This window comes from Loxodonta africana, chromosome 11 (assembly GCF_030014295.1).
Source record: "Loxodonta africana isolate mLoxAfr1 chromosome 11, mLoxAfr1.hap2, whole genome shotgun sequence".
In the NCBI taxonomy this organism is placed as follows: Eukaryota; Metazoa; Chordata; class Mammalia; order Proboscidea; family Elephantidae; genus Loxodonta; species Loxodonta africana.
The window spans coordinates 18,514,738-18,528,032 of NC_087352.1; the positions used below are offsets into that span (position 1 = coordinate 18,514,738).

General features: G+C 54.0%; 1 protein-coding gene across 2 annotated transcripts; it reads left to right on the forward strand.

Moving 5' to 3' along the window:
- The first annotated feature begins 1,263 nt into the window (after positions 1-1,263).
- On the forward strand, positions 1,264-13,237 carry KLK1 (kallikrein 1). Of its 2 annotated transcripts, XM_064294090.1 has the most exons (5): positions 1,264-1,309; positions 3,243-3,402; positions 4,679-4,965; positions 5,249-5,385; positions 12,596-13,237. In XM_064294090.1, the coding sequence occupies exons 1-5, from the start codon at positions 1,264-1,266 to the stop codon at positions 12,755-12,757; spliced, it is 792 nt and encodes a 263-aa protein (XP_064150160.1). In that variant the 3' UTR covers positions 12,758-13,237. The 2 variants fall into 2 exon arrangements, with proteins under 2 accessions (XP_064150160.1, XP_064150161.1); XM_064294091.1 differs by lacking the exons at positions 1,264-1,309; positions 3,243-3,402; positions 12,596-13,237 and adding an exon at positions 7,372-7,574 and having other exon boundaries at positions 4,158-4,965.
- The last annotated feature ends 58 nt before the right edge of the window (positions 13,238-13,295 follow it).

The following is a 13,295-nucleotide window of genomic DNA, read 5'->3' on the forward strand; positions in this document are numbered from 1 at the left end:
TTCTTTCCTCAGTCAGGAAAGGGGGAAGATTTTAACAGGCTGTTCTGATTATGGAAACCCTGGTGGCGTAGTGGTTTAAGTGCTACGGCTGCTAACCAAAGGGTCGGCAGTTCAAATCCACCAGGCGCTCCTTGGAAACTCTATGGGGCAGTTCTACTCTGTCCTGTAGGGTCGCTATGAGTCGGAATCGACTCGACGGCACTTAGGTTCTGATTTTACTTAACAGCCAAGATAATGTGTTGGAAGCCTATGGGCTTACCACTGAGGCCACAGGGATCCAGTTCCTGGCTCTCTTCAGAGGCCCCCAAATGTATTTTCAAGGTCACTGAATGTTGAAGTACCTGAACTTGGTTCTGAGACCTAAATATTTCATTGGGGGCAGGAAGAGCATTGGATACTGCCTTGAGAATGCTCTTGACCTAGGAGGCCAGGGGATCTGGGGCCCCTGGGACTTGAAGGACAGCAACGTGAGCATCCAGATCTAGGGAAGGAGAAATGAGGAATCATTGGGACCCCAACATTGTTTGGGGGGAACACTGGATTTTGAAATGCTAGGGAACTTGCTCTAGGAGACCGCTAGAACTTTATTTATGTTACTGGATCTGGGGGAACTAGGATTTCGGGTAATTTGTACCCCAAGATTTTATTATAAGAGGAATGATAGATTTGGGGGACCAGATTCTAGTTCAGGAAGCACAGGAATCAGGGCGCTCTGACAGCTAAGGTGTATATGTAGGGGGAGCTGGAAGCTGAGTTGCTGACATCTCGCCTCAGAGTGGTGCAGGGGCTGGAGAGTGTCAGAGCCCCACTGCTGGTATTTGAGGGTACACTGGGACTTGGGATGCTAAGGCCTTACATGAGCTTTGGGCATATGGGACTTTGTTTTGGGGATCAGTAATTCCCCCAGCCCCTGTTTCTGTGCCCCCATCGGCCTTTCCTCACTAGTGCTGTCCCCAAGACCAAGGCCCCAGGAGTCACAGGCCCTGCCCCCTCTGGCCTCAGCCCCTGGGAATGCATCCAGGGTGATCCAGGGCCCTGAGGACAACAGGTGCTGGTGCTCCCGCCCCTTCCACAGCTCTGGGGGTGGGGGGGTGGGGGTTGTCCAGCCCCCAGCAGCATGGGCAGAGCCTTGGCCAGCATTTGGGTGCCAGCAGGGCAGGGGCGGGGCCCTGACGGGGGAGAATGAGGGCTTTTAAAGGTTCCCCAGAGAGGCTCTGCAGCTTCCAGCTGTCTGCCTGCCTGGCCCTGGACACCTCTGTCACCATGTGGTTCCTGGTTCTGTGCCTCGCCCTGTCCCTGGGGGGCACTGGTGAGACAGAAGGGGGAGGATGCGGGAGGGTGAGCGGACCCTGACTCTCAAGTTGCTCCCCCCCATAAGTAATTCCCTCTCACCCAGCACCCCAGCCTCCATCCCTCCCACCCACAGTCCACCCCAGACCCAGATACCAGCTCCTTTCCTGTCTCACCCAGCCCCACCTAAAACCTGCCCTCAGCCCCTCCTCACAGTCCTCATTCTCACAATAGCTCCCTGCTCCCTTCCAGGAGCCCCTAGAACTTTCTCTCTTCCCCAGATAGCTTTCTGCCTCCAGCCCCTTTACTGGAGTGGCAGACCCTGGCCTTCTCTGTCTCTTGGGGGCCCTAATTCTTCCAAGGATCTCCCCCAATCCCTCCAGTCCCTGGGACCCTGATCATCCCCTCCTACCCCCTAGATCTCTATGGACCAATGATCTGGCTCATGATCCCTCAAATTCCACCATAACACCCTGACTTTTCCCAGCCAGCTGTCAGTGCTCAATTATGCCCCCAGTCCCTGATATCTGATCCCCAAACCCTGATCCTCTGACCCCCAAATTCTACCATATATCCCTGATTCGTCCCAGGCAAACTACCTGGCCTATGACTCTACATGGGCCCTCATCCTGGTATGGGGGTTCTGCAAACTTTCCCTCTTTCCCCAATTCTTTGCCCCAGATCCCCCCATCCAATACCTCAAGCCTCCTCCCACCAAAAAATAACACACAAATCCCCCAACAACAACCTCCTTTACTCAGAGTAATTTCAGCCCTCCCCCAGCTCCAGCCCTTCTGCTTTACCTGAAACTCTACTTTACATCTCTGGTTTTCTGGATTCCCAAGATCCCCAATACCTTCTGGGTCCAATACACACATTGCAGGTCCTCTATTCCACCCCACGGCTGCTTCGCCCTGTTTCCCACCCTTCTCCATTCCTGCCTGGGTAGCATCCCAAGAGAACCCATATCTCTTCAGTACCCTCAGACCTTCACCTGCTTCCCCTTCAGAAACAAAGAGCCCCTCACTCAGCCTATTCCAGAATGGCTCACCCCTTTTTCCCCTCCTGAGCCCATCCCAGCCCTGAACCCAGCCCTGTTCTCTAGGGCCCCTGACCCCCTCTTAGAATGCCATTCTGGGATCACAGGACCCCAAAGCCTCACAGGGTCCTTCTGCCAGGCCTTAACCCTAACCATTTCTTTCACCCTTTGACCTGGAACCCCAAAGTTTCCTAACTCTCCCAGCCCCACTGACCCCTTCCAGCCCCTATCCAGTAACCCCCAGGTGACCCTTGAGTTTCCCAGCCCAGATGTTCATTCTTGGTCTCCCAGACCTGACTCCCTAAATCTGCACCCTGCTCAGAACCACCATAGCCCACCCAGGCTTTGACCATTTCCTCAGCCTGGAACCCCTTAGACCTGCCAATTCTTCCTCTCCTAGCTCCAACCATCTCCCTTGGGGCTCTTGTCCCTGAATTCTGGGACCTGCTACTGCCTTCAGAACCCACAGCCTGCTGTCCCCCAGTTTAAGACCCCAAATCACCCAACACCCCAACTCACTGCCTGTTCTACACACCATCTTGGTGTCTTGGTGTCTCCCACCCTGATTCCTGCTCTGCTCTCAGAGCATAAAGTCTTCCTAACCAGCTGTCAGCTCTCGACTGCATCCTAATCCCTGACATCGGGTCACCAAATCCTGATCCCACAACCTCTGAATTCCACCAGATACCCCTGCTTCTTCCCAAACTATGTGGTCAGCCACCAACCTGCAATCCCTGGTATGGCTGCAGAATTCTGGGCCCTTCTCAACACCCCTTCCCATCTCCACACACCTCCAGCCCTGGTCTTCATCTCCAATGCCCCTCCCATTCCTATAGCATAGCTCCCTCTTCTAGCTGGGTCCCCTGCCCTTCCTGCTGGCCCAGCCCCGTCTGACTCAGCACCCCCTCCACAGGTGCCGCGCCCCCCATCCTGTCCCGGATCATTGGAGGCTGGGAGTGCCAGAAAAATTCCCAGCCCTGGCAGGTGGCTGTGTACGATTACAATAAGCCGGAGTGTGGGGGTGTCCTGATAGACCCCAAGTGGGTGCTCACGGCCGCCCACTGCAGGAGCGAGTGAGTAGGGGTAGGGGGCCTGGGAATGGGGCCATCTGCACTCCCACAGAATGAGCAGGGGGCTTTCTCCTGGGATAATCACAAGAGATGCTGAGGACTAAAGGGCGAGAGGGGAGACACTGACCCGGGTCGAAGTAAGAGACACACAGCTGGGGCTGGACGACTCCAGAGCTGCCCTCTCCATGGCTGCCTGAGTCTCTTCTCTGTGTGTCCCTGTCTATCTTCCTCTGTGTCTCTAGGTAACTGGCTCTGTGTGTCTCTCTCTGTGTAACCATGTTTTGGTCTCTCTCTCCCTCTTCTCTGCATCCGTGTCTCTCCCTGTCTCTGGTCTCTCTACTGCCACCTCTGTCTAGTATGTCTCGCCTTCCGTCTCTGCCTGTGGCTCTGCCCCATCTCTTTCTGGGGCTCTGCCTCACTCCCTGGCCCATCACTACAGAACACACACACCCCAGGATGGGCGTAGGGGGACCCCAGAGAGAATGATCACCCCATTACCTGTGGGCGAGATAGAGAAGGTTCTCACATTCCTCTGCCCCTAGCCCCACCCTCCAGGACAATCAGTCTACTCTAGGGAGACACTAGGAAGGGCTGGAGTGAGCTGGAGCCAGGTAGGAGGAGGGGAGGGAAGGAGGAAGGAAAAGAGGGAAAGAGAAAGGGTGGGGAGTGGCTGGGGAGGGAAGGGGCCAAGCCGACCTTGGGCTTGGGGCCAGGCCCCCCCACCCCCCGCTGGGGAACCAGCATGACTGTCACAGCTGCAGCTGAGCTGGTCTCAGGCCCTTCGGACTCCTCCTCCGCCTGCCCACCCACACCCACATCCTGTCCTGGCTCCCTTTTCTTCTCTCTCACACTCTGCCACCGCCTCACTTACTCTCTGCCTCTATTTCTCATTTTCTCTCTCTTTTTACTTCCTCTGCCCCTTTCCCATTTTGTCTGTCCCACTCCCCTTCCTTGTTCTGTTCTCCTCACTCCCCTTCTTCCCTGTGTCCATTTCTCTGTCTCTGTTCTTGTTTCTTTCTCTTTTCCTCCATTGCTCACTATCTTCCACCTCTGCCCCTCTCATTGCCTCTCTCCACTTACGCTCTTTTTCATTCCATTTCGTTGTCTTTAACATGCCTGTTTTCTCACTCTATTTCTCTGTGACTCTACATCTTTTCTCCTTCTCCTCCTCTTCCTCCTCCTCCTCTCTCTCAGCCTTCCTCCATGCGCCCTGCCCCATGTGCCTTCCACCTCCTCTTTTCCCCTCATTCCCTCCAACTCTCTCTCTCTCTCTCCCCAGGAATTACCAGGTCTGGCTGGGCATCCACAACCTGGAAGAGCCTGAAGAGACAGCCCAGTATGCCCAAGTCAGTGGCAGCTTCTCACACCCAGACTATGATCTGAGCCTCCTGAAGAACCACTCCCACAACCCAGGCACGGACTACAGCCATGACATCATGCTGCTCCGTCTGAAGGAGCCTGCGCAGATCACAGACTCGGTGAAGGTCCTGGACCTGCCCACCACGGAGCCTGAAGTGGGGATCACCTGCATCGCCTCAGGATGGGGCAGCACCGATCCACATGGGGGTATGCATGGGACCAACCATGTTTCCTGGAGGCCAGTCTCCTGGGTCTGAAGGAGGAAGAGGCTGAAGCTTTGGGGTCTGAGACTCCTGAGTCTGAGGGAGGAGGGGGCTGAGACTCCTGGATCTGAGGGAGGAGGGGGCTGAGACTCCTGGGTCTGAGGGAGGAGGGGGCTGAGATTCCTGGGTCTGAGGGAGGAGGGGGCTGAGACTCCTGGGTCTGAGGGAGGACCTGGTTGAGGAACAAGGTGGGTCTAAACACAGCCCTGTTTCTCCCTGGCCTGTAGAAGTATACCCAGATGATATGCAGTGTGTGGACCTCCAACTCTTGTCCAATGATGTATGTGCCAGTGCCCACCTCCAGAAGGTAACGGAGTATATGCTGTGTGCTGGGCAGATGGATGGTGGCAAAGACACTTGTGTGGTGAGTCAACCTCCCCTCCCCCACTCCCACCAGCAGGACTGGGAAAGGGGACCCAGATTCTGGGTTGGGGTCCAAAAGCTAAGCAGGCATCTGTTTCCACAGCTTTCCAGTTATAGCTGTGCCCCCCTCCCCAGAGCCTAAACTCCCTCCACTATATCCCCCTTCCCTCCCCAGACCTTCCTTCAGGTACCACCTATATCTTACTACTACACATCATAGTCTGTCCTTTTCTCCCTTTGCCTCGTACTTACTGAGCATCTACTACATGCCTGGCACTGTTCTAGACCCGGGGAAGACAGCAGTGAACAGGACATAGAAGTCCCTCCTTCATAGGGCTGCTGTTCTGGTGAGGGGGGACAGACATCAACAATAAGCATAACACATAAATGGTAGTGTATATCAGGAGTTGGTGGGAGAAAAATGTGGCAGTCTGCTGCCATAAAGATTTACAGCCTTGGAAACCCTATGGGCAGTTCTACTCTGTCCTACAGGGTTGCTGTGAGTTGGAATTGACTCAATGGCAGTGGGTTTGGTTTTTGGGTCTTGTCAGGAGTTGAGATATACTGTGGGGGCAGAGGGGTGAGATAGGAGAGCTGTGGGATTAAATGACCTGGTCAGGAAGAGACTCCATAGAGAAGGTGAGACTGAGTAAATACCTGGAGCAGGTGATGGGCAAGCTGTTTGGAAATCTGGGGGAAGGATGTAGGGAACAACAAGTGCAAAGGGCCTGAGGTGGAGTGGGCCTGGTGTGTCTGAGAAACAGCCAAGACCCTGTGGTTGGAGCTGAGTGATGCGGGGGGAGAGGCCAGGAGATGATGTCAGAGAAGGAAAAAAGGGGAAGATTCTGCAGGAGCTCATGGGGCACAGTGAGGACTTTCTCTTCCTCAGAATGAAATAGGAGCTGTGGGGAGGTGTTTAACCCAAGCAGAGCAGGATCTGACTTGGGTGCTAACAGCTCCCTCTGGCTGCTGTGTGGGGAACAGACTGCAGGGAGAGAGGAGTGAGGCAGGGAGCCAATGAAGGCAAATGATGATGGGGCCTGTAAAAGGGGTGGTGCCAGGGACAGTGGGAGAAGGGGTCAGATTCTCCCTGTATTTGAAAGACAGCCCACAGCTTATGCTAACTGATTATTAGTGGGGAGGCAGAGGCAGAGAGGAGTCAAGGATGATCCCAGGCTTTTGTCCTCAGTCACAGCTGGGCATCTCCAAGGAGGTATCTACCCTGCATCACCGCCCCCCCCCAACTCCCCCCCACACAGCCAACCACCCTAAACACTCACCAGGTCCCAGTTGAGCCCAGTGGCTTCCAGCAAACCTGCCCCTCCTCCACTGCAGGTTCCCCAACCCTCCAAACACTGGACTGTACCATCCCTACTCTCTCTCAGCGAATCAATCCCAAAGCCTGGTCCCTTCTGCCCCCTGATTCTCTCACTGTCCCCTCCTCTCCATACCACTGCCCCAGCCCCAGGTCAGGCCTTTTCTGTACTCACCTGGACCCTCTCCCAGCCTTCAGTACCTCCCTGCCCCCAAGTCCATCCCCAGCTGTCTCCAGTGGGTCATTCCATACTCAGAACTGACCTTGTTCCACCCCTGCTCAAAGTCCTCCTATGGCTCCCCAGTGCCCTAGGCATGGGGTGTCTAGTCATGGAAAATTTCCTGGGAGAGGTGGCATTTGAGATGAGCCTTGAGGGTGGGAGGGTGGTGTAGGTGGATCCTGCCCACCCTCCCACTGACCTGTCTGCAGTGACTGTCTCCTGGACCCTGGCCCTGTGCAGAAACTGGACACTGAATGGCTGCCATCCTCAATGGCCAGGACTCCAGCCACTACCCTCTCTTTGGACTTCCTGCCTATCTTCTTCTGGGGGTGGACTCTGGAGACAATTGTCTCTTTCCCCATAGCTTGGCAGTCACTGTCTGCGATCTGCAAGCCCAGGTCTGAGAGCTGGGGGTCCGCAGGCCTTTCTCACTCTCCACCTTGTGCTCCTAGGGTGACTCGGGTGGCCCACTGGTCTGCAATGGCACGTTGCAAGGGATCACGTCATGGGGCTATGACCCATGTGCCACCCCCAATATGCCGGCTGTTTTCACCAAAGTGATTTCCTACAAGGACTGGATTCAGGAAACCATAGCAAACAACCCCTGAATGCACTCGCACCCCCCACACCCCCAGTAAAGTCGAATACGCAGCAATATCTGGCGTCACTAGTCTTTCTAGACCAGGGCCCCTGGAAGCTCAGGATACACCTGGCTGGAGCTAGGGGCCTCCCCAGCCTAGCATCCAGAGGAGTGTAGTAGTTAGAGGCGGGGAGGGAAAGGAAGGGACAAAGAGGCAGGGAAAGCCGCAGACCCAAATGGGCAGGGCAGGGAAACGACCAGTTAGCACGCGCTGGGCCCTACCTCGCCCTGAGAGGTAGGGTAGGAGGGCAATAGAGGGTCGGAAGGCTGAGAGGTTAGTTGGTGCCCACGTTTTATTGTAGGGAGGGGTGAAGCCAGGAAAGGAGCAGCGAGAAGTTAGAGCAAGGCGCAGAGGAGGGGGGCTTATTCGCAGAGGGGCGGGCTACTTCGAATGCTGGGCAGGGTCAAGTCCGCCTGGGGGCCGAGTGGACATGGGGGCAGGGCTGGGCCTGTTGGCGAGGAGTGAGGAGTTCGGATGTGGTCACCCTGCCTCTGAAGGATGGAGCTTGGCTTTGGGGGTGTGGTTTACGAGGGCTGGACTTCCGGGGGCGGGGCCTAGCTAGGCTAGGGATGGAACCACGCAAAAGGGACCCGGGCTGGCAGGACGGGTGGGCTCCGGATAAGGCCCTTGGGGTGGGGCGGGATGGGGTGAGGACTCAGTAGGCGGGTCCAGAGCCTCAAAGGCGGGCCCTAACTCAAGGGGCGGCCCTTCTCACCGCCCCTAGGAGGGCGTGGCCTGTTTTCAAGGACTGGGGCCTCAAAGTAGGTGCTGGGCCACTAGTGGTGGGGAGCCGCCTAGCCTCAGGGGCGTGGTCCCGCTGAAGTCCAAGGTTACCGTCAAGGTTCTGAGATGCTCAAGCCCCTGAAGAAGCTTAGGGCTTTCCTCAGGATGCTGACTAAACTGGACAGGCTCAGGGTAGTGTTAAGGACGTCTCTGAGCCCTGCTGTTTAGACATGCGCCTCGAGGCCCTCCGGCGGTTGCTCATCTGCCACTCCTTGGAGGGCTCCTGTCCGCTCCAAATGCCCAGGTGGTTCAAGTAGGACAGGGTTCCTGGAGTGGAGCATTCGAGTCCGAACCCCGCCCAGGCCACCCCCCTTCCCCAGGTTCCACCACTCCCTGACGGCCCACCTGCCCTCCAACCCACCTCCATTTAACTTAGGGCAACTGCCTCCTGTTCTCCTAGGGCTTGCCCCCTGCCCTGTGAGGCCCCACCTCTTCCTCCCAAGGCCCTGCCTCCGTCCTACGAGGCACCACCCCCTGCCCCTCGAGGCCCCCTTCTTCCCCCCCGCCAGGCCCCTTCCTTCCCCCAAGGCCGTCGCTCACCCGCCCACAGCATCAGGACGCCGGCACTCAAGCACAGGTAGAAAGTCACCATGTAGGATACCTGTGGTTTTGGGTGCAGCTTGTGGCAGTTGATTGTGAAGAGCATCAGACTGAGGAGAATCAGGAGCCCTGCACCAGGCGGGGGACCAGAGAGGGACAAGAGACTGGGCAGGGACCTCAGAATCGCAGAAAGAACAGAGAAAAACATCCTCTGCCACCCTCCCTGACAAGCAGAGAGAAACACCCACATCCCTGCAACAGACAGAAAGATACATGGAGAGAGAAGAGGGAAATAGAGACGCCCCTCACACTCCCTACACACACACACACACCCCGACAGAGACAGAAAGACAGAGTAGAACTTATATACACGTAGACAGAGTGGGGCAGAGATCCCGAGAGACACTCGAAGAGACTCTGGTGGCACCTCCCCAAGGCCAGAGAAACCCAGGAAGATATGCTGGGGGCAGGGAGGGTACCCTTTTAACGGAGGCGACAGTTACCAATGCTGATGCTGAGGAAACTGAAGACAAGGTCGATTTTGGTAAGGCGGCGGAAGGATGGCCGGAAGGAGAAGCCCATGCAGGGGAGGAGAATTAGGCACAAGCCCAGAGCCAGCATCATGAAGCCTGTGCCTAGGTGGATGAGAACTGGGAGGAGGGGGTAAGTCTGAGAAGGGTCCTAAGCACCCACCAAGGCTCCTCAACAGCCCAGCAAACACCACACGGTCACCCCCACAAATACACTGAAGTCATCCCTACACACTCCTCAAGATCACTCCCACCACTGGACAACCCAGCAAACACCTCAAGTTTCTCCCCTCCCCCCGGGGACACTCCAGAGGTTTCTCCACTGACATTCATGAGCAGCCCAAGAGATATCCTCAACATCTGGCTACAGATATCCTCAAAATCACCCCCACTCACATCACCAAAGTTACCTCTTACAAACCCCCAAATAATTTCCATTCTTACTCACAAAGTCAGCCCGGGTACCCCTAAAGCCAACTCAAAGTCATGCCAGCTCACACCCTCAAAGTTGTCCCAAATCACCCCTGCTTGCCCCCAAATTCCACAGGTGCCCTCATAATCACACGATACTGGGAATCATGGCCTAGTCAAACTGATACACATATTTTTGGGGGGACACAATTCAATCCATGACAGTACCGAAGGAAGAAGTCCAACGAGCACTGAAGGCATTGGTGAAAAACAAAAAAACAAGGCTCCAGCAATTGATGGAATACCAATGAGATGTTTCAACGGATGCAGTGCTGGAAGCACTCACTCACCTATATCAAGAAATCGGAAGACGGCTACCTGGCCAATGAACTGGAAGAGATCCATATTCGTGCCCATTCCAAAGAAAGGTGATCCAACAGAATGCAGAAATTATCAAACAATAGTAATTATATCAAACACAAGTAAAATTTTGCTGAAGTTCATTCAAAAGCGGTTGCAGTAGTACATCGACAGGCAACTGCCAGAAATTCAAGCATAACAGCAATTGTGAGGATGGTGCAGGACAGGGCAGTGTTTTGTTATGTCGGGCATGGGATTGCTGTGAGTCAGAGCCAACTAGATGGCACCTAACAACAACAACAACATCTCTGCCTCGGGAGCCCTGACGGTGCAGTGGTGAAGTGCTTGGCTGCTAACTGAAACGTCCGGGGTTTGAACCACCAGCTATTCCGTGGGAGAAAGAGGTGGCAGTAAAGTAGTAAAGTAAAGATGAACAGCCTTGAAAACCCTATGGGGCAGTAAAGATGAACAGCCTTGAAAACCCTATGGGGCAGTTCTACTCTGTCCTACAGTGTCGCTGAGTCAGACTCAATGGCAACGGATTTTTTTCTTTTTTTTTTTTTAATCTCTGCCTCAAGTGGCGTCTTTTCAGTGGTAGCTGCATCTCTTCTGTAATTCCAGCTACCTCTGAGCAAAGTCTACCATGGGTCTATGATTTCTTGATGGCCCCAGATTCTGGGCTCTGGTAATACCACCGTTGTTCCTCTGGCCTAGGGAGATAACAGCTTCCTGTACATAGGTACTAATCTGTAGTCTGCCTCACCATTCCCATTTGATTTCTCAGGTCTTCTGCTACCCATAAAACCAGCTCCATATACTTATTTCCCTCTGAATCACCTAGAATGATTTGCTTTAGTAACTGAGTCCTGACTTGCCACCATGTGGAGTCCTGAGAATGATGTCACCTCAAATAGTCCAGACACAGCGGAATCCAGCTGAATCCAGCCATGCCTGAAGCAGTCCTACCCTCACCCTTTTCACTTAGGTGAGCCCATATATCCTTTTGATCACTCAGGCTAGTTCAAGGTAGAGTTTCTGTCACTTCTGACCCAAAGACTCCTGATTAGTTCAGGTTCCTTCCATAGGTCAGCAGGGAATGGAGGATTCAAAGCTCCCTGTGTACCGCCCATCAAAATATAAAATCCATCAGATTAAAGAATTAAATACCAATGAAGGCAAAGCCTTCTTTGTAAAAGGTAGAGCTGGAAGAAGAACTTTCCAAAGCTGAGAAGCAATAAAGTCACAGAGGCAGAGGTGGAGGAATTAGACTATACACAAGGAGGCAACATTTTTCTAAAGGAGCTGAAAGCCTCTAGAAAAAAAGCCTTTAAAAAAATGATTTCAAAGAGAGAGAGAGAATGCTGGCATCTTTAGCAGTCTAATCATGAGGAAGATTGGTTTTTGGTAAAGTGTACTCTCTTCTTCTCCTATGCAATGATGGCCCCATTTCCTTTAGAAACTATCTATAACTTCAAGAGACTCCCTCACAAGACCTTCAGAGAATCTCCAGAGACCCTCCAGAGAATTTTAAAGATCCTCTGAAGGAACACCTGAAAAGAATCCCCAGTGACTCACCCTCCTCCCCTGAAAATCTCCAGAGATCCCTCAGGAGAGCCCCATAGCCTGTGCAGGCTCCTACTGACCGGTGACTTGGCCCACGTTGGCGCACTTGTTCCTCCTGCAGTCAGTCCAGAAGCCCAGGTAACCCGTGTAGGAGCCTTCAATGTAGGCCATGCGCCCATCGCCCATACTGAGCATCATTATGGCTGCGACGATGCTGAAGACCAGAGACCAGCCCCGCAGGATGAACTTACGGTCCTCCTCCCAGGAAGAGACCAGGTCTTCTGGGAAACAGTAGAGTTCTGGGGGCCTAGTCCACCTGCATCACTCTGTTGGATTCTTAGTCTCCATCCCCAACCGTGGTCTCATCCCCATCCTCCTCCAACCCTTGCCTTTACCCCATTCTCAATCCATTTCTATCCCCAACCATTTCCCCTTCCTCACCCAAACCCCAACCACAGCCTCATCCCCATCTCTATTCCTACCCAAACCCCAACCTTAACTTTGTCTCCAGCACCATCCACAACGTTCTCTCCATCCTAAACACCAAACACAATCCTATCACCAACTCTAACTCCAGATGCACCCTCATTCCCCTCCCTAACCCTAATGCCAAATTTGTTCCTCACCCACAACCTCATCCTAGCCTCAAATCTACTTGTTTTGTCTCCAACCCCAAACTCCATCCTGGGCCTGCCCTGACCCCTTTGTCATCCTGTTTTGTCTTCATTTTGACCCCTCTCTATCCTCCAACCCCCACCCTAGCCTGCCCTGACCTCTCTTTGATCCAGCCCCGGCCTCCTACTAACCCTGCCCTGTCCTTTACTGAGGCAATCTTTACTCTGATACAGCCCCCAGGTCACTCACCCAGAGATGGAGTGGGGTTCAAGTCCATGATCAACTTCCCAAACTCCTGGAACCACTCCAACTGTCATGGAATCTCCCTGTGCCCCAGCTGCAGTTTGAATCCTGTAAACAGCAACAGAGATCAAGAAACACAGAAAAAGGGGTAAAAAGATCTAAACCCCATGGGACATAGCCTGAACACTGGAGAGAGACAAACGAGCTTCCAGGTGACCATGGAGGTGCTGGGAAGGAAGGCTTGAGGCAGTTGGCAGGCTGTTGAATACATTGGGAACTGGTCCTGCCCAGCATCTTCTCATGTTCCAGAGGCCCCAATTTGGCTCCCAGAACAACCAGCCAGGTGTCCTTCCAATTCTTCTCAACAGCCCCTACACCAGTACCGAAGACACTACACCAAATAGTCACAGTAGCCGAGTTGGTATCCAGGAGCCTCCACCAATAATCCAGTTGCTGAATTGTAACCGAACGCGTTTCGGGTCCTTGTCCTGTTCTACTGGCTGAGTGAAATAAGACAGACACCAGTTGCAAGGGAAACAGAAAGTGGTAAGTTTATTATCTGTGCAGAAAAGGGGCAATGTGGGGTCTAGTGACCAGAAGACCACGAGATCCCTGAGCTGGGGATTTGGGAATTGTTTATGGGGAGACTGGTTCTGGGTCTTACACCTCAGTCCCCCTAGGCCTGCCCAT